The following is a 26,828-nucleotide window of genomic DNA, read 5'->3' on the forward strand; positions in this document are numbered from 1 at the left end:
GATTGCTACTCTACCAGACAGGACACGTAAAAAAAAATCTATCAAATATGTAGCTTGGTTCTAATTTTATTTATAGAAACATTTCAAATGCTTTTTATGTGTAAATCATTACACATATGTAATTTGGTTGGTTTTAAAATTATTTACTACTTATTCACATCATCATATCAATTTATTGTCTTTATATTAGTATACTAAATAGCACACAATAAATCAACAATACAGAATTTCTTAGAGAAATTGCATTAAACTCAAACAGACAGATAGGAGAAAACATGCGGTCACATGAAATAAAGAGGACACCCTATGATAGCCTGTTTCTTTTTCTAACATTTTCTAACTTTTTATCATTTCACTGTTTGGATGTTAATACTTGAGAAATACATGTCGTAAAAATAAACAATGTAAGTTATAAAGACCTTTAAATTTTCTGTTCAATTTAAAAAAAATGTAATTTCTGGTGAGGAATAAATTGAGAGACCTCTTATTCTCAATAAAATTACTAAAATCAACCAGACTGTGCACATTATTAGAACATAGTTACTCAGCATTGTGTTCTTCTTTTGTACAAACATTATAAATACAGTCAGTCTCTCAGTCTGTCATTTTCTACCGCTTCTTCCATAGTGGGTCGCGGGGAAGCTGGTGCCTATCTCCAGCAGTCTACGGGCGAGAGGCGGGGTACACCCTGGACAGGTTTCCAGTCCATCGCAGGGCAATTATAAATACATATTTACACAACAATAAATGTTTTATATTTAAAATGTCTGTACACTGAGAGCAAAGTGGAAAGTCAAAGTCAAATTTGTGAACCCTGAAAGCAGGCCGCAAGATGCTAAAAGAACTCTGCAAAACCCCTGAAATGTCATAAAGAGATCTGCAGTCGGCTCTTGCTATTGTTGATGTGAAAGTGTATGCCTGGACAATCAGAAAGTGATTCCACAAGTTTAATGTCTATAGGAGATATTTAAGGAGAAACTTGTGCTGTCTAAATGAACATCAAGGCTAGACTGAGGTCCTGTTTACTGTTTACTTCGTTTTCTGATGAACACTGAAAAATATAGTTGTGTTTGTACTGTTCGTTTACATCTCACTGGCACACGTTTTCTCTGAAAATGGCTCAATTTGAAAACGGGTTCCAGAGTTTAATGGTTTGAAAATGTATCGGTCTCTGTTGTGATGTTGACGGGAAAAACTGAACCTTCACGGGGAAGCCCTGGTTTATGGGCGGTATGACTGAAATCATTACATATTAATGCGCACGCTCACAACATAATGGCTGCCGACAAGTTTAAATCCTACGGAAGACGAAGATATCAACAATAACAATGGCGAATTCCGCAGTACTGACTTGTGCTGCTGACTCTTTTAAATTTAGCACCAGTTCTCCAACAAAGTTCTCATTGTTATCCTCCATATTATAAGCAGGAAGTGTTGCCCCATCTTGTTGAATTTCAAGGAACATAACACTAACCATTTTCATGTCTCTACTGTTACTATGTGAACTTTGATTTTAATTAAAACATTGTCATGTTGTTAATAAAAGTGGTGAAAAAACTCATTTTAATGGATTGTTGTGTTAACAGGACCTAAAGTTTGCCAGAGAAAAAAAACAGAGCAAAGAAACGTAATTTAACCAAGGCAGAGAGAGTCACAAAATACCATTGGTAGCCACAGTACTGCGCAACAAAAGGAAGTGTTCTGAGTGTCGCCACAGTATTTAAATATTGACAGTACTCAGTGTTTTTGCCTCACACCTTGTCCCAATTTATGTGTTTATCTGTGGCACACATCACCCTGGTGATCATCGGCGAGAGGAATGTGATGGTGAGAAAACTGATGAGATGTTGTGCGGCCTTTGATTTAACATTAGAGTTGGCTTATAGGCCTTTTTTTTGTTTATGTGAAAGGTCCTTATGTATAGTTATGGCTCACCAGTGCAACATAAATAACGCTGTGGTTTTCAATGCATATGATGATGTCAATCTATGATTAATGCTTGATATGGAATAAAATTGAATGTTTGAGAGGAATCATTATGTAGTGGGGCTTCATTTCCCCTCCATACCATCTGCATTGCCAGTTTCCCCTGTGGTGGGACCACAACCATGGATTGCAACATGGATGGACAAGGACTCTGTACATCATCGAAGGCCAGTATGAATCTCTGCACCTTTCAACATCATACTAACCTATTCCTAACGCAGCCCAGGAAGAGGAGTGTTACGACCCGGGTCTGCCAGGGGTGAAGGAGGGGAAGTAACATAAAGAAAATGGAGATATGGGAAGTCTAATGAATATTGTTTATTAGTAATGGTTTAACATCACAGACACATGTGCAAAAGAGAGCCCCACTAACATGAGGTAACAAACATAACAGCCAGTAGCACAAAATAAAACAGTCAAAACTCAAACAAAAGAGCTCAAACCCTAGACTTGATGCCTATTTAACAAGTCTAAATACTAACAATAACAAGCCAGCCAGCTCTAACCAAATCGCCAGAGAAAACAGACAGGTTAAACGGTAATCAATAGTTTTACCACAATCAACAAATACCACCACTAGCATGAGCTTCACAAACACACAAGGCGAGCTGCTCAGATTAAATCACAGCCGCCTTTTGGTGACAGGTGTAGAGAGTTTATATAGGCTGGACTCCGTAATGATTGGCGGCGCATTTGCGGAAGCAGACGATAGACAGTTCACAGGATATCCCGGCGATGTCCAGCAGGAGGAATACTGAGCGTCCAGGAAGATCCGCCTCCACCAGCAACCAGCGAAGAAGGGAGGGAATCCCGCGAAGCCAAGCTGCCGAAACGACGGAGCAAGGTTTTCTTCTCTTCAGCGGAGCACTTCAGCAGCCTGTACACAAGGTTATAAAAACAAAACACCCCTACGACCACTGGTCGTAACAAGGAGTCATAGCTGACTCCCCGTGACGTCACTGTTTGAACAAAAACGCCGTGTTCCCACATGGCGGCCTGCACCTGTTTCCAGCAGGAGAACCAGACAAGGGGGCACTAAGCGTCTCCTTGCCGGCGAGCAGACACAAGTCTGCTTGGATCGAAAAGAGACTACGATCACGCCAATCGTATGAACAAAGTTAAGTAATGAATGAAATCATTCTTTGAAATATAATTTTATTAAAATAATTTTTTATCTGATCTTGCATTGTGAAAAGTTGGTTGAAGGTATACCACTTGCAAGTCAGTTCCAAGATTAACGTAACCTCGTTTCCAGATTCCTCCAGATAACCCTTGGTTCTCAAACAAATAACATTGAAAGGTAATGTTGCATCATTTTATTGGTCATGGTTTTTAACCATCTTTGATTCATTTGTTCGTATTGTATATAGTTCATTGCTCTTCCTTATTCTTTCAATTTGCCTGTTAGTTTTAGTTGAATTGTTTTAGGATAGTAAAGAGTTTGTTGATTGAAACATGTTTGACTTTGAGTTAACTTATTTTTGTTAATAAATTCTTGTATTTTAAGAAATTGTTTGAATTTATTCCATGAGTGTGCAGAGTTTTGCTGTTCAGCAATATCAGAGCCTGGCTCACCCCTTTCACTATTGTCCTAATACCACCGCCTTATTGGGCTGGTATTCATCAGACAGAACTTAATAGACCCAATTATTATTTAATAAAATATTAAAATGTTGATATTAAATAATACATTCATAATAAACCCTGCGATGGACTGGCGACCTGTCCATGGTGTACCCCGCCTCCCGCCCATAGACTACTGGAGATAGGCACTAGCTTCCCCGCGACCCACTATGGAAGAAGCGGTAGAAAATGACTGACATTCATAATAATCACAACACCTGTCTCCAAAACAAGCGTACGTATGGGTCAGAGTTTACTTGAGGGACTGCGCATTCACCTGTCAAGTTTGTTTTTATAGATCAGAACCTCTGCATGGAAAATGACGTATGCCAGTTTCAAGCCCCTTTCACATGCATATGCCATGTTTATAATTGAGGCCCCAGTACCTCTTGTTAATGTTCCTAGGACACATTAGTCTAAAACTGAAATATTTGGACACAAATAAACAAATGGTATTTTTCGCACAAACCAACTACAGTATTTTAAAGAAATAAAGCACAGAGCTGGAAGTGTCATGGTTTTTGGATACTTAGCTGGAGCAGGACCTGGCCAGCCCATGAGAATAGAATCTACCATGGTGGTTGCTGCAAGAAAATATGAGACCATCTTTTAAAAATTATTAAAGCTAAAGCGAACTAGACCCTGCAACATGATAACAACCCAAAACATATAGTTTCTGGGAAGCACACCAAAACTGTGTGTGTGTGTTAGCAACTTTAGAGAACAAGTTACAGATAAATCTTTAATTTCTACTTTTTTTTTTTTTTTTTACCAGAGGTAAGAATCCATTAAATTATCCATTACATTTTGGTGGCGATCCAGATCACGGGTCTGATCCAGGATTGTTTTAAAGGATTCTTCACCATTGCGGTATAGGGCCATTTTTAACTCCACAAAAGTAAAGCGCAAAGGCTGGACATAAATGAAGGTAAAACAATCATATGTTCCATCATATGGCAACATTTCTTGATCATTGCAGCAGAATTGTGGATCTGGTGATCAAGAATGTGGAAAATATGGGGCCAATAGAAAGTTTGTTAGTGTAAGGTAACAAATAAAGCTAGAGATGTATAACTAACAGCAAACTGTAGCTGAAGTTTTATTGGTTCTTGTAAGGTGTTAACAGATTTGTTACGTTTGAACTAATATCAAAATAAATGTGAGTCCAAGTGCAAGTGGTATGATCTCACAGTCAAAGTAATCAAATATTATAAAAATGCTGGGATGTGTAGAATTGAACCTTTTTTCTTCTTTCAATGAATTGGAGAAGCTCACTTTGCCTAATAGGAATACATATGGTGTCAGTGACCCTACGTTGGGTAGCAGAGGTATGCAGTCTCTGACAGCCTGTCATATTTGTGGACCAGATGATTGTAGTGTGAGCAGTAGTTACCGAGGCAGAGTTCAGGTTAGACAGATTTACAAGGAAAGGTGTAATGCGGTCGTCTGGGAATCCGAGTTCTGCTGGTCGAGGCTCTGAGGAAGAGAGGTAGGTGAGTATCGGTTGTTGGAGATAATAAATAACTAGAAGTACAGGTCCTTCTCAAAATATTAGCATATTGTGATAAAGTTAATTATTTTCCATAATGTCATGATGAAAATTTAACATTCATATATTTTAGATTCATTGCACACTAACTGAAATATTTCAGGTCTTTTATTGTCTTAATACGGATGATTTTGGCATACAGCTCATGAAAACCCAAAATTCCTATCTCACAAAATTAGCATATTTCATCCGACCAATAAAAGAAAAGTGTTTTTAATACAAAAAACGTCAACCTTCAAATAATCATGTACAGTTATGCACTCAATACTTGGTCGGGAATCCTTTGGCAGAAATGACTGCTTCAATGCGGCGTGGCATGGAGGCAATCAGCCTGTGGCACTGCTGAGGTCTTATGGAGGCCCAGGATGCTTTGATAGCGGCCTTTAGCTCATCCAGAGTGTTGGGTCGTGAGTCTCTCAACGTTCTCTTCACAATATCCCACAGATTCTCTATGGGGTTCAGGTCAGGAGAGTTGGCAGGCCAATTGAGCACAGTGATACCATGGTCGGTAAACCATTTACCAGTGGTTTTGGCACTGTGAGCAGATGCCAGGTCGTGCTGAAAAATGAAATCTTCATCTCCATAAAGCTTTTCAGCAGATGGAAGCATGAAGTGCTCCAAAATCTCCTGATAGCTAGCTGCATTGACCCTGCCCTTGATAAAACACAGTGGACCAACACCAGCAGCTGACACGGCACCCCAGACCATCACTGACTGTGGGTACTTGACACTGGACTTCTGGCATTTTGGCATTTCCTTCTCCCCAGTCTTCCTCCAGAGTCTGGCACCTTGATTTCCGAATGACATGCAGAATTTGCTTTCATCCGAAAAAAGTACTTTGGACCACTGAGCAACAGTCCAGTGCTGCTTCTCTGTAGCCCAGTTCTGGGGAATGCGGCACCTGTAGCCCATTTCCTGCACACGCCTGTGCACGGTGGCTCTGGATGTTTCTACTCCAGACTCAGTCCACTGCTTCCGCAGGTCCCCCAAGGTCTGGAATCGGCCCTTCTCCACAATCTTCCTCAGGGTCCGGTCACCTCTTCTCGTTGTGCAGCGTTTTCTGCCACACTTTTCCCTTCCCACAGACTTCCCACTGAGGTGCCTTGATACAGCACACTGGGAACAGCCTATTCGTTCAGAAATGTCTTTCTGTGTCTTACTCTCTTGCTTGAGGGTGTCAATAGTGGCCTTCTGGACAGCAGTCAGGTCAGCAGTCTTACCCATGATTGGGGTTTTGAGTGATGAACCAGGCTGGGAGTTTTAAAGGCCTCAGGAATCTTTTGCAGGTGTTTAGAGTTAACTCGTTGATTCAGATGATTAGGTTCATAGCTCGTTTAGAGACCCTTTTAATGATATGCTAATTTTGTGAGATAGGAATTTTGGGTTTTCATGAGCTGTATGCCAAAATCATCCGTATTAAGACAATAAAAGACCTGAAATATTTCAGTTAGTGTGCAATGAATCTAAAATATATGAATGTTAAATTTTCATCATGACATTATGGAAAATAATGAACTTTATCACAATATGCTAATATTTTGAGAAGGACCTGTACTTGTAGATGGGTTTTACTGTTGCAAAGAGGTCGAGGTACCTGGAGGGGGTGAGTTACGCCATGAGACTGAGGTTGACAGGTGTGGTTGTGGTTAGATGGTTATGGATTCCTCAGATTTCTTTCCGGAAGGTACATGTGTGGTACAATGATTCATACATTATTGTATGAATCATTATGTGGATGCCAGTCATTTTCCTTCAGTGGAGCTTGATTTTTAAAGTTACTTCAGGCATTAATATTTACGCAACAGGTCAAGTCCTGTTGGCATCTGTTCAAAGTACAGGAAAGATGTTAGACAGGAAACTGGACTTCATACCAAGATCGAACAATATCACATGGAGTGCATACAAAAAGGAATACAAAAAGCCAATATCATATTCTATTTATACAATATGGTCTTAGATGTTCATGTGTATTGCTGCCTGCATGACGTATTATATTTCATCTATGTGTAAACTGTAGACAGAACATCAGAGCATACAGTCACTGACAAAGAATGTTCCAGCACTCCACACCCACACAAACTGGACGTCCCTTTCTTTTATATAAACGCCCTGAATCCCATTTAGTAGCTGAGACTTTGAGTTTGAATGTAATCAGAAATATTGTATAATATTTAGTTTAGTTTATTATTTATTTGTCAGGGACCGTGTACAAAAACATTAAACTCACAATGAGAAGAGATGCTTTAAACCAGATTTAGCTAAGGCTTCTTTCCATCTGCTGTCCCTGGGCAAGTTTGCACAACAATAAAACAATTCACAATTCAAAATTACCATTAGCTATAAAAATTAGCTATAAGATATAAATATACTTTCATATTTCATATATAAAACAAAACAAAAAATATGAATTGGCCTAAATTAGTCAATACTAAACTACTAGGTACAGATACATCAGCAGTTAGTAATAAATAAATAAAAGGTAAGCACAGCATTAGGAGTTATGTAAGTTTAAAAACTTGTATTATTAATTTATTTGTTATTTATTTGAAATTCTATGGTTGGCTGAATTCTTTTTTGGCTGTAAAACAGCGTTAAGGAGTTTTTTCAGAGTATAATGTTTCAATATCAGCTTTTTGGAATGAAGGAGGGTAATGCAAGTTTTTTTTAATGTGAATTAATTTCACAGTTTTCTTCCTGCTTCTCTTGCTACTCAAGTAGATTACCTTTTCCGATATGTTTTTCAAAATAAAAAAAACACGTTACAGTTTACTTACTTGACTAAAAGCAGCCTGCCACAGTTTAAATATTTTAATGCAGATTAATAACTCCAAACAATGCGTTCGTTTAGTAAAGAGAGATAAAACTGTGAAAGAAAAGAAAAACGAGGTAGAAATCTGTGCTTTTATTGTTGTAGAAAGATTAGAGCACTTCCGTTTGTGTGTTACAAGTAGCTTGGCGAACAATTCTCACATTAACGAGCCAATCTGTTGATTGTCTTCTGTACACCAAAGAGCGAAGGCAAAAACGGCAACTCTGCAGCGGGAAGAAGCACAACAAGGTAAAGACATCGTTATTAATAGAGTTATATTAAACATGGCCTGCCGCTTTTAGTAGCTGTCACCATTTACCGAGTGGGTTAGAGGTGAATTCACACGTTTTACTCGGCTGGCTTTAAAAATGGCATAAATGTGATAGCACACCTTGGTCAGCTCAAATGTCACACATGTTGCTGAAAGTAGGAACATATATCTCCATTGGCCGTTCTATAACTGAAATTTCTTACATTTATTTAAAAAAATCTACAAAGAAGACGTGATTCGGTCTTTTTTTACTCAAAGCTGGAATCAGATGGTGGCTCTATTAGAGCTGTAACATGTAACATGTTTCTGTCCAAAGTTGAGAAATAGGTCTTCTGCGACACCTAAATGTTTGCATGCAAACACCAGTCCTGCAGTAGACACCCCTAAACCACTGTTACAACAGACATTTTCATCATTAGAAAATGGTCTAATCAAAACATATGAAGCACTCTAAAGGAAGGTCTGATTTGAAAGTAAAATAGGCATGGATACCTCCGGTGATGGGGATGTAAATGGGATGTGTAGAACGGCCACCAAAGCATAAAGTGGTAGCATTAGAGGTGAAGTAAGAGTTATCAGGCGGTTTCTGGAGCGTCTGACCGTCAATAAAAACGTCATGACGTCACCAGATACGCAGGATGCCTGGGGCACTCATTAGACTGCATTACCAGCACTTAATGAAGTTTGATAGCCGTTACACTGTCATGCACACTAGCTGGACAACTTTGGTGTCCTGCAAACGTTTTATCATTTTGATCATGTTACAACCACATACTTGAATGTGTTTTATTGGGATTTTATGTGAAATATCTGCACAATTTACATAATTTTGAAGAGGAAGATGAATCATGTTTAGTTTAATTATAGTATTATATAGTATTATGGTTTAATGTCAATACTAGTGTTATGGCATGCATTTGTACTCAGCCCCCCTTTACTATGATACCCCTGTATGTGATCTCAGTGTAATTATGGCTGCTCTGTGAACATTAGTGAACAAATAGCATCATGATGTCCAAGAAACACACCAGATAGGTCAGGGAGAAATTTGAGTTGAAGGTCAAAGCAGGGATAAGTTGTAAAACAACTTTACAAACTTTGAAAAGAAGCATTGGTCAATACTTCGTAGAAAGAAAATGGCACTGGAGGAGCTGCAGAGATCCCCAGCTCGGATGAGAGAAGCTTTATATGGGACAACTATTAGTCATGCACTAGACAAACCTGGACTTTACTGAGTAGTTAACAAAACTTGTTGGAAAAAGCCTTAAGAATTGTTATTTAAAGTTTACCAGAAGCCATGTAGCAGATACATGAAACACGTGAAAAACCAAAACTGACTTAAAAATAATATTACACATCTAACCTAACACATTATCCCCACTATAAAACGTGGTGGCAGCATCATACTGTGGGTATGCGTTTCTTCAGCAGGGACAGGGAAGCTGGTCAGTGATCATGGGAAGATAGATGAAGCTCTACACAGGTCAATATCGGAAAAAAAACTTGAGACTGAAGGCGGAGGTTCACCTTCCAACAGTGAAAGGACCCGAAATGTACAGTCAGAGCTACAATGTAACAGTTTAGGTCAACATATTCACGTATTGTTATGGCCTAGTCAAAGTTCAGACCTAAATCCAACTGAGAATCTGTGGCAATTGTTCATGCGAACCTCTACCAGTCAAATACAAATGCGTGCCCCACTTTTCACTTATTATGCACTGCTATGATTTGGTCTTAAAATATTGGACATAAAATATCAATAAAAAGATAGTGGTTTTAATGTAAATAAAACTAGAAGGGTTTAATAGTTTTCAAACACAATGCCGATGTGTGGTGTGAATCATAGCATGCAAATATTTACATTTAGGCCTTCATCATTTGTATTTGCTTTATTTAATGTATGTGGCAGGACATAACCTCCAGGGCATAGAGATTTTAATAGAAAGCTGCCAGTTTCTGTGGACTTTGACTCATGTAAATGTCTTTCACTCCCTTTTCTGCAGAAACCGCCCCTTCTTATCTGCCAGCTACCGACAGTCATGGCAACCATGGTGATGGAAAGTATTGGGCGAGTGTTCATTAGCCTGCAGCAGATCCGGCAGGTACCGCGGCTGCTGACCGAGGCCGCGCCCTCCATGACCGACACCGTTACAGACTCGGAGGTTCCTGTGTACTTCAGGGAGCGCTACATCTTCACTGGCTATCGACCACTTGAGCAGAGCTGGCGCTACTATTTCCTGTCCTTGTTCCAGCGCCACAACGAGACCGTAAATGTTTGGACTCACCTGCTTGCGTTTTTATTGCTTCTGGGGAAGCTTCGCCAGCTTGCAGACATGGTGGACTTTTCCAACGACCCTCATTCGTGGCCCTTGTTAATCCTCATGCTGTCTTCCCTCACTTACTCAGCATTCAGTGTAGCAGCTCACCTATTGGGTGGTAAATCTGAACTGTTTCACTACTTGTTTTACTTTCTGGACTATGTCGGGGTGGCGCAGTACCAGTACGGTAGTGCTGTGGCTCACTTTTACTATGCTGTGGATGAGACCATGTACAGAAACACGCAAGGGATCTTCATGCCTGCTGCCACTATCCTCAGCTGCCTGTCTTGCCTGGGATGTTGCTATGGGAAATACTGCAACCACACCCTACCATGCTGGGTGCGTAAGGTGTGCCAGGTGGTGCCCTCAATGCTGGGCTATCTGTGGGACAGCAGCCCTGTGGCTAAGAGACTCTTGCTTTGGTCCAGTGATGATCTGGCTGTCGCCTACCACTTCGGTCAGGTGGGGTTCTTTCTCAGCTGTGCCTTCTTCTTCACCTTCCCTCTGGTTGAGCGCTGCCTCCCTGGACGGTGTGATTTTGTGGGCCAAAGTCATCAGATGTTCCATGTTTTGCTGTCCTGCTGCACCTTCTGTCAGATCCATGCCTCCTACTTGGACTACGTGCACCGCAGGCAGCTTTATTCGAATCTGCATGAGAAAGGCGATGCTGCTCTCTTTGTGGGATTGTACATGCTCACATTGGTTGGATGTGCACTGATCACTGCCTTCATGCTAAGGAAAGTTAAACTTGTGCTCGACTTCAAAATTAAGACCAAATAAAGATGTAGCCAGCTTGGGATAATAGTGCCTTTCCTGACAGATACTCACAAGCAGAAAACAACGTATCTGGAGTTATTTTCTTGTATTAATAAACATCAAAGTTTTAGTAATAAATTACAGAAATCTCAATAATAATAATATACAAAAAAAAAACGTCTTATTACATGACCACTTGCAATGGCATTACTGTATTGCTAATTCTTAAACATGGGACATGTGTAGCTGCTGTTGAGATTTTAGCTTGTTTGGATATAAACTCACTGAATTAAAGAGTTTAATGCTCCCAAGAAATGGTCTTATTGGACCTAATTGGGTGCACATGCAGAAAAACGATGGGTGGCATAACTGGTAGTGTTTTTCCACCGTAAGAACTCTCGAACTCTCGTTGAAGCGGTTCAGTTCGTGTGCCTTTTAAACTTGCTTTGTTGAGCACCGACGCGCATTTCCACCAGTTTTACGAACCAAGCATAAGTCATCAAGAGTGGGCGTTATACAACGTGGGGGAGGAGGTTGTTAGTGAGACAGCGGAGCTTGCTGAGCTGGGCAGAATGTTCCTTTTAATGCAAACAGAGAGCATCCATAAACTACAGTTAATACAGAAAAGAAGACGGCAACTCCGTGCAAGAACAATGGTGCAATGTTTTCATTTGCATATTTTCAGCATCCGGGAGTGTAACGGAAATGAGTTGTTGTACAATGCATGTTTAGTGTGTTTTTGCAAACATAAATATGTATACATACAGGGGTTGGACAATGAAACTGAAACACCTGTCGTTTTAGTGTGGGAGGTTTCATGGCTAAATTGGACCAGCCTGGTAGCCAGTCTTCATTGATTGCACATTGCACCAGTAAGAGCAAAGTGTGAAGGTACAATTAGCAGGGTAAGAGCACAGTTTTGCTCAAAATATTGAAATACACACAACATTATGGGTGACATACCAGAGTTCAAAAGAGGACAAATTGTTGGTGCACGTCTTGCTGGCGCATCTGTGACCAAGACAGCAAGTCTTTGTGATGTATCAAGAGCCACGGTATCTGTCAGCATTCCACCAAGAAAGACGAACCACATCCAACAAGATTAACTGTGGACGCAAGAGGAAGCTGTCTGAAAGGGATGTTCGGGTGCTAACCCGGATTGTATCCAAAAAACATAAAACCACGGCTGCCCAAATCACAGCAGAATTAAATGTGCACCTCAACTCTCCTATTTCCACCAGAACTGTCCGTCGGGAGCTCCACAGGGTCAATATACACGGCCGGGCTGCTATAGCCAAACCTTTGGTCACTCATGCCAGTGCCAAACGTTGGTTTCAATGGTGCAGGGAGCACAAATCTTGGTCTGTGAACAATGTGAAACATGTATTGTTCTCTGATGAGTCCACCTTTACTGTTTTCCCCACATCCGGGAGAGTTACGGTGTGGAGAAGCCCCAAAGAAGTGTACCACCCAGACTGTTGCATGTCCACAGTGAAGCATGGGGGTGGATCAGTGATGGTTTGGGCTGCCATATCATGGCATTCCCTTGGCCCAATACTTGTGCTAGATGGGCTAGATGTGTCCTTGTGCTGCCAAGGACTACCGAACCATTCTTGAGGACCATGTGCATCCAATGGATCAAACATTATATCCTGAAGGCGGTGCCGTGTATCAGGATGAAAATGCACCAATACACACAGCAAGACTGGTGAAAGATTGGTTTGATGAACATGAAAGTGAAGTTGAACATCTCCCATGGCCTGCACAGTCACCAGATCTAAATATTATTGAGCCACTTTGGGGTGTTTTGGAGGAGCGAGTCAGGAAACGTTTTCCTCCACCAGTATCACGTAGTGACCTGGCCACTATCCTGCAAGAAGAATGGCTTAAAATCCCTCTGACCACTGTGCAGGACTTGTATATGTCATTCCCAAGATGAATTGATGCTGTATTGGCCGCAAAAGGAGGCCCTACACCATACTAATAAATTATTGCGGTCTAAGGTGTTTCAGTTTCATTGTCCAACCCCTGTATTTTTATATGGTCTTCGCCGCTGCACTTGTTGCTTCTATTGTCTGCAGCCTCGACCTGCTCACGGGTATCAGAATACTTGGTTCAGATAAACCAAGTATTCTGCGGTGGCCAAGTTGAACCAGTGTTCGTGCTTTGGAACATCTTTTGTTTTGGTGTAAACACGCGTCACCGTTCGAAATCACATTCAGGAACCGGAAAGGGCTCCGATTCGCTTCAGTGGAAAAGGGGTGTGGTTGGGGCCTGTTCTAGGCCCGCCAGCTTTCTGGAACCTTACTCGTTTACATGCCCATCGCCCCACTTTCATGGGTACAAAATTAAGTCCGCATTAGACCGATCTGTTTGGGTCCTTAGCATTTTTTTTGTGGGATTTTATTTTCATCCTTTTAGCATCTTAAATGTAAAACTTTATTTGAAAGTGTCACTGTATTGTAGTTATTTTTACTTATTTTTAAAATCAGTTTAAATATAACGTCTGATCAAATCTTACAGCAGATCTGCAGCATTCCTCTTGTTAAAAATCAAGCTGAAATGAGTCATTTTACTATGTGAAATTACTGGGTCCTAATGTGCTCTGAGAGCTTAATGTTAATGTTTAATGTAGCTCTGATTGAATGTTGCTTTTATGAAGGCATTTTTCCTGTTCTTAGCCACTAAATGATGTCCAGCGTTCATTCACTTAAAGCTAAAGCCCCCCCCGTATTGTTTTATAGATGTAAAATCTTTGAAAGGCACCTTAAAATGTTTCCCACTGTGAATCTGAGATGTAAATCCTGTTTTTGTGAGTGTCTGTGTGTTGTTTCATGAAGATTAGGATTTCATGTCATTTAGATTGGATTTTTCTGCCAGTATTGAATGTATTTGTCAATGATGGGATGTTCATGGACTTTAAAGTGAGATCTGTTAAAAGGTTAAAAGTGATGAATATCTTACCTGCAGTAGATAACTCTCTTGGTGTCCTCATTTACTATAAATTCAGATTAGTTGGTCTTGGAGTCCGAGCGAAGCCAAGAACAAAGCAGACTTCTAACTTCCTAAAAGAACTCCAGTCTCAAACACTTCATAGGGGTTTAGGTACTATAACACTGTTTTAAGAAACTTTAAGCAACATCAGATTTGCGCTGGGCGGGTATTTGCACAGAAGATAGATGTGTGTGCCACAAATGACCATCCTGTGTGAAATAGGTCAGAGGGACTTCCTAAAGAATGACATAATTGTAAAAATGAAGCCTACAGCACTCACTTCACCCAAAATAATAGTGTGTCTTTTTCTTTACATTCAAATCAGACGGTTACTATGACCACAAATATTTCACATGTTCAGTTGTCAGTTTGTGTTTTGCAAATTGTTGGGGAAACACCGCCTCCTGCTTCCCTTTCCTATGTAGATAATCGCCGGCTTCACCCAAGGCAAGCCTGATGACAGACTAGGGGATTACAAAATAGCGTTTGCAAAAACCTCAATGATGTATTTGAGATTGGAGTTGTTTTAAGATGGTAGAAGTCCACTTTTGTCTTGGCCCTCTCTGACCAGCTGTTGGCTTCAGCCTCCAGGAACAACTTTTCACCAGGACTGCAGGGAAGATCCTAACAACACATAACCATTTAGAACCTCACTCTATCTATCTCTTGTCATGATAAATCATGATGGATTTTTTGCATTACATAATGTGTATCTTTATAAATGTGCCTTTTTGGAGCCATATATTACAAACTCTAGTGTCTAAAGAGCTGTATTGTGCCTTTTGTATTCTGGAAAACTGTGCCTGAGTACGTAGTAGAACCTAGGTAGACTGGGATCTTATCTGTGTTCCCTGTGTTTGTTTTTTTTTAAGTGAGGTTTCAGCTGACTGCTACGGCTTCTTCACTTCTTCACAAGCAGCTTCTCTTTCTCAGTCAGTATTGCCTGTACAGTTCTTTTACTCCTTTCTCCTTTGAGATCACAAACGTGCCTGGACTAGTTCCCTGAGGGCCTCATGGGTTCCTGTGTTTGCTCTTGTAGCCTGTGATTTAGGACGACTAAGCCAAGAAGAAAGTGTTGTTCCTATGAAAACTGAAAAATTATAGTAAAATACATCCTATCAAATCTAGAAAGCAGTCTCAGTGATGTAAAGATCCAAACTTTGATGTATAACTTTTTTTTTTTTAGGTGCTGTGGTTTAATGTTGGCCCTGGTATGAGAGAAGCTACATCCTTTCAACCTGTTATCATTCATTTTAATACACATGCAGCCTTGTATTAGAAACGTATGTCAACCACAGCAAATTTAAAAAAAATGCTGTCATTCATAACCCTGCTTCTTTGACTCAAATATGCAAATAATAGCTGACAGCTTGTGAACTACTATTTGCATGTGATGGACCTGATAATAGTCCAAGTCAATCTTGTTGAGGTTGCCTGTTAAATGTGAAGCAGTTAGGTGGCTGCCTGTCCTGATGATTTCCACTTAGAGCATGTTTCTGATGCTGTCCTGATGACCATGCCAACGTAGTAGTATGAAGACTAATGGTATGGCTGGTGGCCAACATTGGTCAACTGATCTAGCTTTTCTCTTCAGCTGTGATGCAACATTAAAACATCTAAACTAGTAGAGGTTTCAGCCATCTCTGAACTTCAGAAAAGGCTGGGTCAGGTTTCATAAACCATTGAAAAAGGTGGCACCTTTGGGGTTTTTGTAAACAGCCTGGTATAAAAACCACTGATAAAATGGTGCGTTTGGCATCTTCTGGCTTCTACAGATAAAGCACGGATTTGCACCAAGAATACTGCACCAACGTTAGGAATCAATTTGGAACTAGTTAATCTGTCGAATACATCTGAGAATAAGGTACGATTAAATTAAAAAAATTTTAACATTCTTGACAATTCGCAGGATTTTCCATCAAGATATAATAAAAAGTGATGATGGACTAACACGAGTGAATGTCATTTAAAGGATAACTGTTGATATTTTGATGTTAAAATAGTAATGGAGTTTGAAATTAAAAAGTAGAAACCAAAATACTTGATTTTCAACATAAAATGTAATATGAAAAATTAATTTAAAAAATGTTATCTTTGTTTTGTAGTTATGTATTTTAGAAAGTTATTATTTTGGTTCTTTATGTTTTTTTTATTTTCCTTATTTCATGTTTTTTCTTTTTTCTTACAAGGGCAGAAGAGATATTTGGGCACTTTTAGGAGGTACAGTGGACCTGAGCGGTCAAGACGAAGCTTCACAAATCCCAGATTTAGTTAAGAACGCATAGGAACCTACGAATCAAATAGGAATCAGTTATGATACTCAGGAATTACCTACAAATTTGATAAGAATTAACAGATTTTTTGGATTTGAGAGATTGGCATCAACATTTTGAATGGTTCAAAACTTTGCTACAAATTCCAAATGGCTCAAGAATCACAAGAACTGACTAAGAATAAGAAATGAATTAATGAGGTTTTAAGGAACTTTAAGATTTAACTAAGAATCCATACATTTGACAATTCTTGGCGATTTGTATTATTTGTGGTCTGTGTTGAATGGGGGCAGAATGTTATGTGGCTCTACATCTTTAAAGCCAGTCAGGCCAGTTTAGCTGAACCTGGGATGCATCCACAAGCTCTGTCTTGCAGGTTGCTTGCCAACATTCAAGAAGGTTAGTAGGTTAGCATTTTTTAAGAGTGCTGATGTTACTTGAAGTATATATTGAAAATTGAGTTCTGCCTGTGACATTTTAAATATGATAATATAAGATCTTAGAGCTGAAATTGGGATCTGTTTTATGTCCTGTTTAGATTAAATCTGTATGGGTCGATGATTCAGTGTAATATCTTCCAATTGTGACATTACATACAATATTGTATATTTATTAATAAGGTCACTGGTTTGGAAGAAATATCCTTCTGCTGCCCCCTAGTGTTAATTAAAACTCATTTCACTATATGTAACATTTTATAGTGTCTCCAACTAATTTGCAGCGTTTAAGGAACACCTAAAGCTATGTATTGACCACGTTAGCCGGTTCTGTTGTCTGATACAAGTCCTTCAGTTTGCTGGTGTGATCCGACCCATACCGGTCAGGCTCTGTTATTCACCTAAATCCCCGAATCAGCTGAATTATGGGAACATTGGACTCTATCCCAGATTCTTCCTGTCTGACTCACTGTCTGACTGAGGGAGTCAGACAGCTTGCTTCACCTCTGATAATTACATTTCATCTCAGCTAAGTCAATGTAATGAGGCGAAACATTTGCAGAACATTAAACCAAGAAGCAGTTCACGGATTGTTTGTCATTATCTTCATGTGGTGTCTTAAACAATTATGAGCACTATTATAGTTTAAATGTCAGGAAAAGGTCAAGGTGGATAGTGTTAGTGGGTGGTCAATTGGGTAGATTTGGCAGGGCAGGATTATATTTATCAGTATATTTCATGCTGAAATATTGTTAAGCGATTTCAAGCCTCACACTTGTGTTTTGATTTGTTACGTCTCTTTGCAAAGGAGGGATTGGTTGTTGCAAAGAACTGTTGTTTTATGATATTGTCATCAGCTGTAAAAGAAGCTGTTCCAGCTGTTTGGGCAGTGATTGTAGATGAGATGTTGCAGTGAAGCGAAACGTTATTCCAATCTGCTTGTTTCCTGAGATAGAGGCACTTATGGTAAGTTGAATTTTGTCCGTATTGCATTACAATTAGACCAAAATTGGTCTAAAATTGGACTAAAAATTGATCGTATCTAATTAGGTTTGATTTTGAAGTAGATTGTTTCATTGGGTTGCACTGAATTAAAGTAATCTAGATTGAATTTGATTGTATATGATTAGATATAAATTGGATCAATTTCCTGGTTACACAGTCAAAAATTGACAGCAATATTTTGAGTTATTTAGCCTTATAGGTTATAAGAGAGAAAAATGGGGGTTCATTTTTCCATGTCATTCATACATTTATAAATGTCACAGTTCCAACCTAAATATTTAGTTAGCAAGCTAAATATTTAGCTCCCAATTAAATATACAAAGTAAATATTTATTTGCTCTAAACTAAATATTTAGGTCTGAGCTAAATAGTTAGTTTACAAACTAAATATGTAGTTCTAAACTAAATGTTTGGGTCGGAGCTAAATAGTTAGTTTTAAATATTTAGTTTGTAAAATAAATATTTAACTGGCTAATTAAATTTTTATGTTGGAACTTTGATATTTATAAATGAATGAATGACATGGTGAAAATATGATTTTAAAAAATGAACCCCTATTTTTTCTCTTATGACAGGTCAAATAACCCAAAAATATTTGCTTTACAAACGCCACCCCATACACTGAGGCACACGAACCAAGATATTAAATCAATGAATGCTGAGTAATGATTTTAACATATAATGACTTCAAATCTCAGTTAATGGATTTCATGTACAACAATTTAATTCTGCAGTAGTAAATGATTAAAATATATTAACAGTTAGGGATATTCAATCATTTCTAGAATATACCTGTTTCTCATAAAACGTTTATTACATTACTACTTATTACATTGTGGCGTTATTGGCTTTCCGTACTGGATGCTCGTGATTACCCTAATTGAACTTTTATTTTGAAAGAAATCGTGGCCTTGCTGTTTTCCGGTGTGAGCTGTAACTGTTCAGCTTGACACGAGCGAGTACAAGCTACTTGCAAGCAGCGGACGTACAAAGAGAGAGTGTCAGAACCTGCAGCGATGGGCGTGAAACTGTACTATACCACCGTTACCGCCTCACGGACGGTAAGTCAGACCGACTGAAATGTTTTAGTTTGCCGCTAAATGTGTATGTTGAGCTCTGATGGGAACTGCTAACAATGGTTCAGTCTAAGACACACCCAGCACCCTGTCTGTAATAGCTTCCTCCTGACTAACAGTGCAGCGGGCCTATGCAGTTCAACGCTTTTTGTATCATTCGTTTAATGCTAGCTTTATGAGCCGTTCAGTTCTTATAATAGTCTTTCACTTAAATGTGGAAATACAAGGCAGGTTCCTTTGTCTTTACCTGCATTTCTGAGCTTGGTGTGGGTTTGTTTGTTTCTGTCCCGAACAATTGGGCTAGCGATATTTGTATACGATTCCCTCCAAAACTTGGCTCAAACAGTCATTGTGAAACAGTCATTCAGGTCTTAAAGGGGACCCATTATGCAGACGTCACTTTTTGATCTTTTTTATACTTACATTTGGATTTCTAATGGTTCAATAAAAACTCCAGTCGCAAAAAAAAAGAACCACTCAGCCGATTGGCTATAAATGAATGTTTTATTTTTACTAGAACGCGCGCTTTCAAAAGCTGTATAAGTATGACGTCACAATTACGCTGGCACCTAGCAACGTTGCCTGAGTCCCGCCCCTGACTAACGACTGAAGCGGAGCTCCACCCACTCGATTTTCAGTACAGGATCACATCTCATCGGCTGGTTTGACCTTACCTAGCTTTACAATGGCTACCCTCAAAGGCAGATGTTCTGTTGGCTGCAAACACCATGCACATTCTCCCGCCGTCGGATAACAGAACTGTGGCTGCATTTTATTTTTGAGTGACTGATCATTTTTAAAAATACAGGCAATGTGGCTCACCGCCCATGGCGCCATCCTGTTCGGGGACAGCTTGAGCTGGTGCCCAGAACTACTTTCCTTTTGCTGATTCAACAAGGATTGGGATTGCTCATATAAAAATATGGCTGTGCTTGCAGCTGGCTTATGACACTGAGGTTGGCATATTCTCACATTTAGCAATAAACTAAATTATTAGTTATTTTCTCTAAATCATAACATAAAATAGTTCAATTGAAAGAATCAACACATATGTCTAACATATTTATTGCGGAGAGTATTTCACCTCAAGCATTTTTCTTATCCACTATAAGAAAAAAAATCTAAACGTTTGTAGCCAAACAAATCATCAGTGATCATGACCATGTACAACGTCGAACACAAAACCACCACTAAAACTTATTCTGGGATGTTGAGCTACATCGAGCTTGTTGCTTATAATATGGCACTGATGAAAATGCTTGATGTAAATCACATCTGTAATTTCTGGATGTTGGCTTTGATGTCTTGCCAGGGTTTACTGTTAATGATGACAGATCTGTGTAATTAATTTGGTAATTTTTGGACATTATTGATATAGGCTTCATGTGTAGCAACAACCTCTTTAAAACAGATCAAATCTGCTATCTTGTTTCTACCAGAAGCTCATTAGCTTTTAACGCTCTCATGTACATTGAGGCTTCTGTTCAACCTTCCTGTTTCTAGAAGTTGTTCCCTTTTCTGTCCTACAATAGCCAGCTTTGCTGAGCTAAACATCATTTAGCATTACTCATTATTCAGAGTTGATTTATGGACCTCCTGGAACAAGTGACAAACTGGTCTAATTTTTTGCTCCCAGTTTGAGGATGTAACTCTGGCCAAATGTCATTTTGTTCTGCTTTTTGAGGTGTGGTCACATATCCGAACAACCAACTTCCTTAGTTCCCCAGATTGATAGCAGACTGTTCGTAGGAACCAAATAAACAATCTTTGAAATATTTTACATTGCAACTGTTGTAAGTGCTTTCCCTTGAGAGTGTTTGCATTATTGAATCAAAATAATTTCAGCCTGGTTTTACACATTAACTTTCTCGACATTAAAGCTGTTGAAACTCACATTCACTCCTGCTGCACAGCTTGCAGTTAAACTTGGGATAATGTTGACATCACTTCTACCTTCTGAGCTGGAGTTGATGGATACCTGTGGTTATATCAGAGAGATTTGAAGAGGGAGGGGCTGATGGCTCAATGCTTCCTTACTGCTGCATGTCCGTGTTTCTGATGGAGGCTTGTGTGTTTTTGTTTTTTTAGGTAAAGTCTCAACAAGCGGAGGTCGTCCGGATTCTCGAAAGTAAAAGCATCAAGTACGAGCTCATCGACATCTCCGTGGGCGGTGAGCTCCGGGAGGAAATGAGAAGCAAAGCAGGAGACCCCAGTGCAGTCCCTCCCCAGTTTTTCAATGAAGACCAATACTGTGGGGTGAGGAAAGCGTTCATTATTAAAATATTTTGTTTCACAATAATGGAAATGCTTTCTGTTTCATGTTGTATTTACTGGAGATGAAAAAGTGTACACATCCTTTTTAAAAGGCCTTGTTTTTTGATGTAAAAAATTATCCCTATATTAAATCATCTCAAAACTTGAAAAAATATGATTTGACTTATTCTGCACAAGTCGAATGAAAAAAATAAATATAAATTTTTTTTTTAACAGCTATTTATTAAATGTCTTGAGTCTATCAGCATGTCACATGTTTGTGAGGATGTCTGCTGTCCTCAGATCTTCTGTCAGATCTGCTCTGGACTCTTGCCATTCTGAAACTAGCAAAACATTTGAAGGTTCTGGGTCAAAACTGACGTATATTTTGAACATTTCATTATTTAATCTATCTGGATAAAACTTGCATTTGAAGAAAATTAACCGCGGAGGATGACGTTACTACCACCATGCTCGGCTTTGTGTATGATGCATTTTTTAAGATGTGCAGTATGGTTTTTATGTCATTCATACCCTGTGGATCCTTCTTCAGCAAAGTACCAACTTTAGCGTATGTCTATGTGACTCATTTTCTTTTCAGTTTAGTTTTCCAGGATTTCACATAAAATTTGACACAAAGCCTTGAAATAATTTCTCTTTAGCACAAAATCTGACATTCTAACATGGATTATTTTATATTTCTTTAGGCCCAGTGTATGGCTTTAATATTTAAACTAGGTATTAATTCCGAGATATATTTTTTTGACACCAACTTGTGGAGTAATATGCCTAAAATACATGACCCTCCTGGATTGCAGAAGCCATATCGCTGTGCTGAGTTTGACCGTGGGCATCACCAACATGAGACCTTATTGGGCAATTCTTTAGGACCAATAATGAAACTAAACCACAGGGTGACTTTGTAAGATTGCCCATTCTAGGCTGGTTCGTACATGTACCCACCGTCATCGCCATCGTCCAGGATGATCACGCAGCATTTTTTTTAAGATTAGTGGAAGCTAATTTTATGAATGGTGAACCAACATGGTGCAGATCAGCAGTAGTGTAATTTAGTCAAACTGTGCTCCTAAATGCTATCTAGCTATTTAAAGAGCATTTATGTGGAGTTATTTAAACAGCCTGTCTGCACCCGAGAAAGTTACAGAGGCCAAAAGCAGTAAAGTTACATGTCTATATGTCTGCACTCCAACCTATGGCAAGGTGCTGTATCACCAGATTTACCCTTAACTAGCGGTGACCCCAGGCTTTACATATGGCGAGTGTTTAACTGTTATAATCAGTGCTTGGAAATGCAATTTTTAAGATGACCGTGCAAGCAGGACCTGTTTTGTTTCTGTGCAAAATGTTTCTGATTTGCCTTTTGAGACTATTTCTTTTCTTCTCCGCAGAACTATGAGATGTTTTCAGAGGCAGTGGAAGCAGATACAGTGGAACAGTTTCTGAAACTGGCATGAGGATGGTGGGATGTTGACCCGCTCCCTCTAAACCTCCATCCCCTGCAAACACTTCCCCTTCCACCCTGTGTCCTGTTGGAGGCCCCACAGTACATGTCTCTCTCCACCACTGATGGTGTCTGCCTGCTTTCTACGCCATAATGAAGAATGCCAAATATCTTGAATCCAACTAATCAGAAGACCTACATTCCCCTTTACTGCAAATGAGTCTTAATTTCTTTTTTTTTTTTAGTTTTCCGACATTTACACGTGTTAGACTATGTTATGATGTACCTCCTAATCCAGCAGGAATCAATGTGCAGTAACGAGGTCGACTAATTTTGGCTGTGGCCGCTAGAGCTCAGAAACTCTGTTCCATCTGCAAGGAAAACACACAAATATCATCATCATTAGTTAGCCTTAACTAGTTTTTATCCTCCATATTCCCATATTATTCATGATCGCACACTAAGTCTAAATGAGTTTTCAAATTTAAATGGTTGGACGTGAAAGTAGTACACATTCATAGATATATAAGATATATACACATTCAAGAATAAATATTTTGATCTGTTAAGGCTTGATGCAGTTTAGCATGAAGTTCAGTGCTGACCCAACCTGAAAATTATGGAAATTATAACATGCTTTGCTCTGCATTGTTGAAAGTAGTGCTTTGATAAAAATGTACCAGTTTTTGGACCAATCAGCTTCACCCACATCCGGTTTAGACATCTTGCACCTAACTTTAACCTCCATCAACCAACTGTTCACCCAACCAAAGAAACGGTAAAACCAACCACCACTTTTGATTTGATTTCTTCCTTCAAAAGACAACCCCTGGTTTGACATCTCAAGAGATGCCTGCTTAAGGTTTGCACCCAGCTTACACGTTTAGTGCCAATAGACTCATTCTCTAATGTGGATAATCTCTGCAGTGTTAGCATTTATTCGTCCTCTTCTTGTTTTACCAATCGGAGATGCTGTGTATTGCTGACTGATGCTGGGAAAACATCGGTGTTGTTGGGCAAAAGATGCCAAACAAGAGGAAAGAGTATTCCATACTGAAGGTTTACATTTAGTTTTAAGTCTTCCCAAACTTGGGGAACATTCACCACGTGGGGAAAAATTAAGGCTTCCCTCGGTGTGTTTGCATTCATTCCATGAATCCATCTTGGTTGAAATAAAATGCACATGTTTTTCAGCAGTTGTCCAAGATGTTTGCACCCCCTCCTTCCTTCATAACATCTGTTGACTTGTCCCTTGTGATTTCCTCACAATGATTGTGCATCGTTTTGTAGATGTTTGCCTGCTATTGATGTATATTCACTATGAATCATTCTTTAGACATTCCATTCTGAGCTCCTGCATTGCTTTTTGGACCAACTCGCCTTGGCCAAGAAAAAAAGAGGAGAAAATAGGGACTAAAAAGCAGTTGTCTTCCAAGAAGATTGTGAGAAGTGATTTATGCATTAAAATAAAGAGCTGAATCAACTTGTTTGGATGATTTATTTCCTTCATGGGATCTTGATTCATTTTAATGTTTAGTTTTGGTTGGATCTCTAACTGAATGGAGAAGGTTACAGTAGAGTGCAGGTTTGTCTGCCCATCTATATGGCTGGTTTTTCTTTCAATTGGCTATTAAGGGAAACTTGATTACCAGTAGTCTCACTGAACCTTTATTCAGTGGGTATATAACACTGATTGTAAGCAGCATGTTTTGAATAAAAACTGGGTTCAAATGTAAACTCCACTAAGTTCATTTCTTAGTAACTCACTGAATGAAGTAAATAGAAATTGACATCAAAACCTTACTGTGAATTTAAAAAGACATTACAATATGAGTAAAATCATTTGACTACAGGAGCATCAATAAATTGAAACTTCCAAAATTAAATTTCAGTAATTCAGTTTGAAAGGTGATGCTTCTATATGCAACATAAACTATTAACATACACTCTAAAAAGACATACTTTTTTGTGCTCACTTTAACTTTAAAATTGGCCAAATGTTTTCTCTTGTAGACCAGTGAGGATCAACATGCAACTAATTTTGGTTTGTAGGCCACCTTGGTCACACTCATCTTTTTTTGGCTCTGCCCTAAATGATCTAGGTTTCTGATAGCAGGGCTTCGTGATGGTCACCTCCAAACATTGTGATGTCCCTAAGCCACTTTGTAACTAATTTGCAGGCTTTGTGTCATTGTATATTCATGCCTGATGCCCTGAGATATTCAGTATTGTAACATGTTCTGTTTTTTATGATGAATTCTGTTTTGTTAAGAGCACCATCCCTCCTGCAGCAAAACAGCCCCATATGGTGCTGCCACCCTGGTACTTGATGGTTAGGGTGATGTTCTCAGGCTTGCAAGATTCCATGACGTCATTAGGTGGACTTCCCTAGTGTAAGCTTAATGTGCGTAAACTCAGTGATACTTTGAGTGTCTCGTTGCTGAAAAGCGCTATATAAATAAACTTACCTTACCTAAATTATCTCATATTTAAGGCTTTTAGCAAATAGTATGTTGATCCTCCTAACTGACTTGAAACTGGAAAGGTTTAGTCTGATTTCGAGCAAGACAGTAAACAAATTAGGTTGTGTCTTTTTATAGAGTATGTAAATATCAGGTTCCAACTTTAGATTTAACACACTAATATTTTTAACATCTTTATTTCTGCAATATTTGGCAACATTACCATTTACATAATCATGTTTAAGACTGTGGACTTATTTGTTGAGCACAGTTATTGACACCCTCCAAAAGAAAGGTAGGCAACAAAAGGTCAATACTAATGTTGGAAACATTTAAAATACTTAATAGGGTCTGAATTGTTATGCTCAAGTTATGTTTAATAATGTGTGAAATAAAATGTATTGTGTGGCTTGGTGGCCTGGCTGGCAGGCCTTCTGTGTGTGTTTAACTTAGATATACAGGTCCTTCTCAAAATATTAGCATATTGTGATAAAGTTAATTATTTTCCATAATGTCATGATGAAAATTTAACATTCATATATTTTAGATTCATTGCACACTAACTGAAATATTTCAGGTCTTTTATTGTCTTAATATGGATGATTTTGGCATACAGCTCATGAAAACCCAAAATTCCTATCTCACAAAATTAGCATATTTCATCCGACCAATAAAAGAAAAGTGTTTTTAATACAAAAAAAGTCAACCTTCAAATAATCATGTACAGTTATGCACTCAATACTTTGTCGGGAATCCTTTTGCAGAAATGACTGCTTCAATGCGGCGTGGCATGGAGGCAATCAGCCTGTGGCACTGCTGAGGTCTTATGGAGGCCCAGGATGCTTCGATAGCGGCCTTTAGCTCATCCAGAGTGTTGGGTTTTGAGTCTCTCAACGTTCTCTTCACAATATCCCACAGATTCTCTATGGGGTTCAGGTCAGGAGAGTTGGCAGGCCAATTGAGCACAGTGATACCATGGTCAGTAAACCATTTACCAGTGGTTTTGGCACTGTGAGCAGGTGCCAGGTCGTGCTGAAAAATGAAATCTTCATCCCCATAAAGCTTTTCAGCAGATGGAAGCATGAAGTGCTTCAAAATCTCCTGATAGCTAGCTGCATTGACCCTGCCCTTGATAAAACACAGTGGACCAACACCAGCAGCTGACAAGGCACCCCAGACCATCACTGACTGTGGGTACTTGACACTGGACTACTGGCATTTTGGCATTTCCTTCTCCCCAGTCTTCCTCCAGACTCTGGCACCTTGATTTCCGAATGACATGCAGAATTTGCTTTCATCCGAAAAAAGTACTTTGGACCACTGAGCAACAGTCCAGTGCTGCTTCTCTGTAGCCCAGGTCAGGCGCTTCTGCCGCTGTTTCTGGTTCAAAAGTGGCTTGACCTGGGGAATGTGGCACCTGTAGCCCATTTCCTGCACACGCCTGTGCACGGTGGCTCTGGATGTTTCTACTCCAGACTCAGTCCACTGCTTCCGCAAGTCCCCCAAGATCTGGAATCGGCCCTTCTCCACAATCTTCCTCAGGGTCCGGTCACC

At 39.3% G+C, this 26,828-nt stretch overlaps 2 protein-coding genes and 1 long non-coding RNA gene across 4 annotated transcripts; 2 read left to right on the forward strand and 1 right to left on the reverse strand.

Moving 5' to 3' along the window:
* Window positions 1-1,853: 1,853 nt before the first annotated feature.
* On the reverse strand, window positions 1,854-21,178 carry LOC124879341. 2 transcript variants are annotated; one of them, XR_007041009.1, is made up of 5 exons: window positions 20,992-21,178; window positions 8,129-8,191; window positions 6,753-6,981; window positions 5,003-5,085; window positions 1,854-4,193 (listed from the first exon to the last, which is right to left on the reverse strand). It is a non-coding gene; the product is annotated as an uncharacterized LOC124879341 (long non-coding RNA). The 2 variants fall into 2 exon arrangements; XR_007041008.1 differs by lacking the exon at window positions 20,992-21,178 and adding an exon at window positions 8,731-8,828 and having other exon boundaries at window positions 1,855-4,193.
* On the forward strand, window positions 7,631-11,351 carry paqr7a (progestin and adipoQ receptor family member VII, a). The gene is made up of 2 exons (XM_047383846.1): window positions 7,631-8,216; window positions 10,242-11,351. Exon 2 carries the CDS (start codon window positions 10,278-10,280, stop codon window positions 11,334-11,336), a length of 1,059 nt encoding a protein of 352 aa, XP_047239802.1. The 5' UTR covers window positions 7,631-8,216; window positions 10,242-10,277; the 3' UTR covers window positions 11,337-11,351.
* sh3bgrl3 (SH3 domain binding glutamate-rich protein like 3) lies at window positions 18,932-24,295 on the forward strand. The gene is made up of 3 exons (XM_047383847.1): window positions 18,932-19,082; window positions 21,186-21,353; window positions 22,760-24,295. The coding sequence occupies exons 1-3, from the start codon at window positions 19,038-19,040 to the stop codon at window positions 22,823-22,825; spliced, it is 279 nt and encodes a 92-aa protein (XP_047239803.1). The 5' UTR covers window positions 18,932-19,037; the 3' UTR covers window positions 22,826-24,295.
* Window positions 24,296-26,828: the final 2,533 nt, after the last annotated feature.

The sequence above is a fragment of the Girardinichthys multiradiatus genome, chromosome 13 (genome assembly GCF_021462225.1).
Source record: "Girardinichthys multiradiatus isolate DD_20200921_A chromosome 13, DD_fGirMul_XY1, whole genome shotgun sequence".
NCBI lineage: Eukaryota > Metazoa > Chordata > Actinopteri > Cyprinodontiformes > Goodeidae > Girardinichthys > Girardinichthys multiradiatus.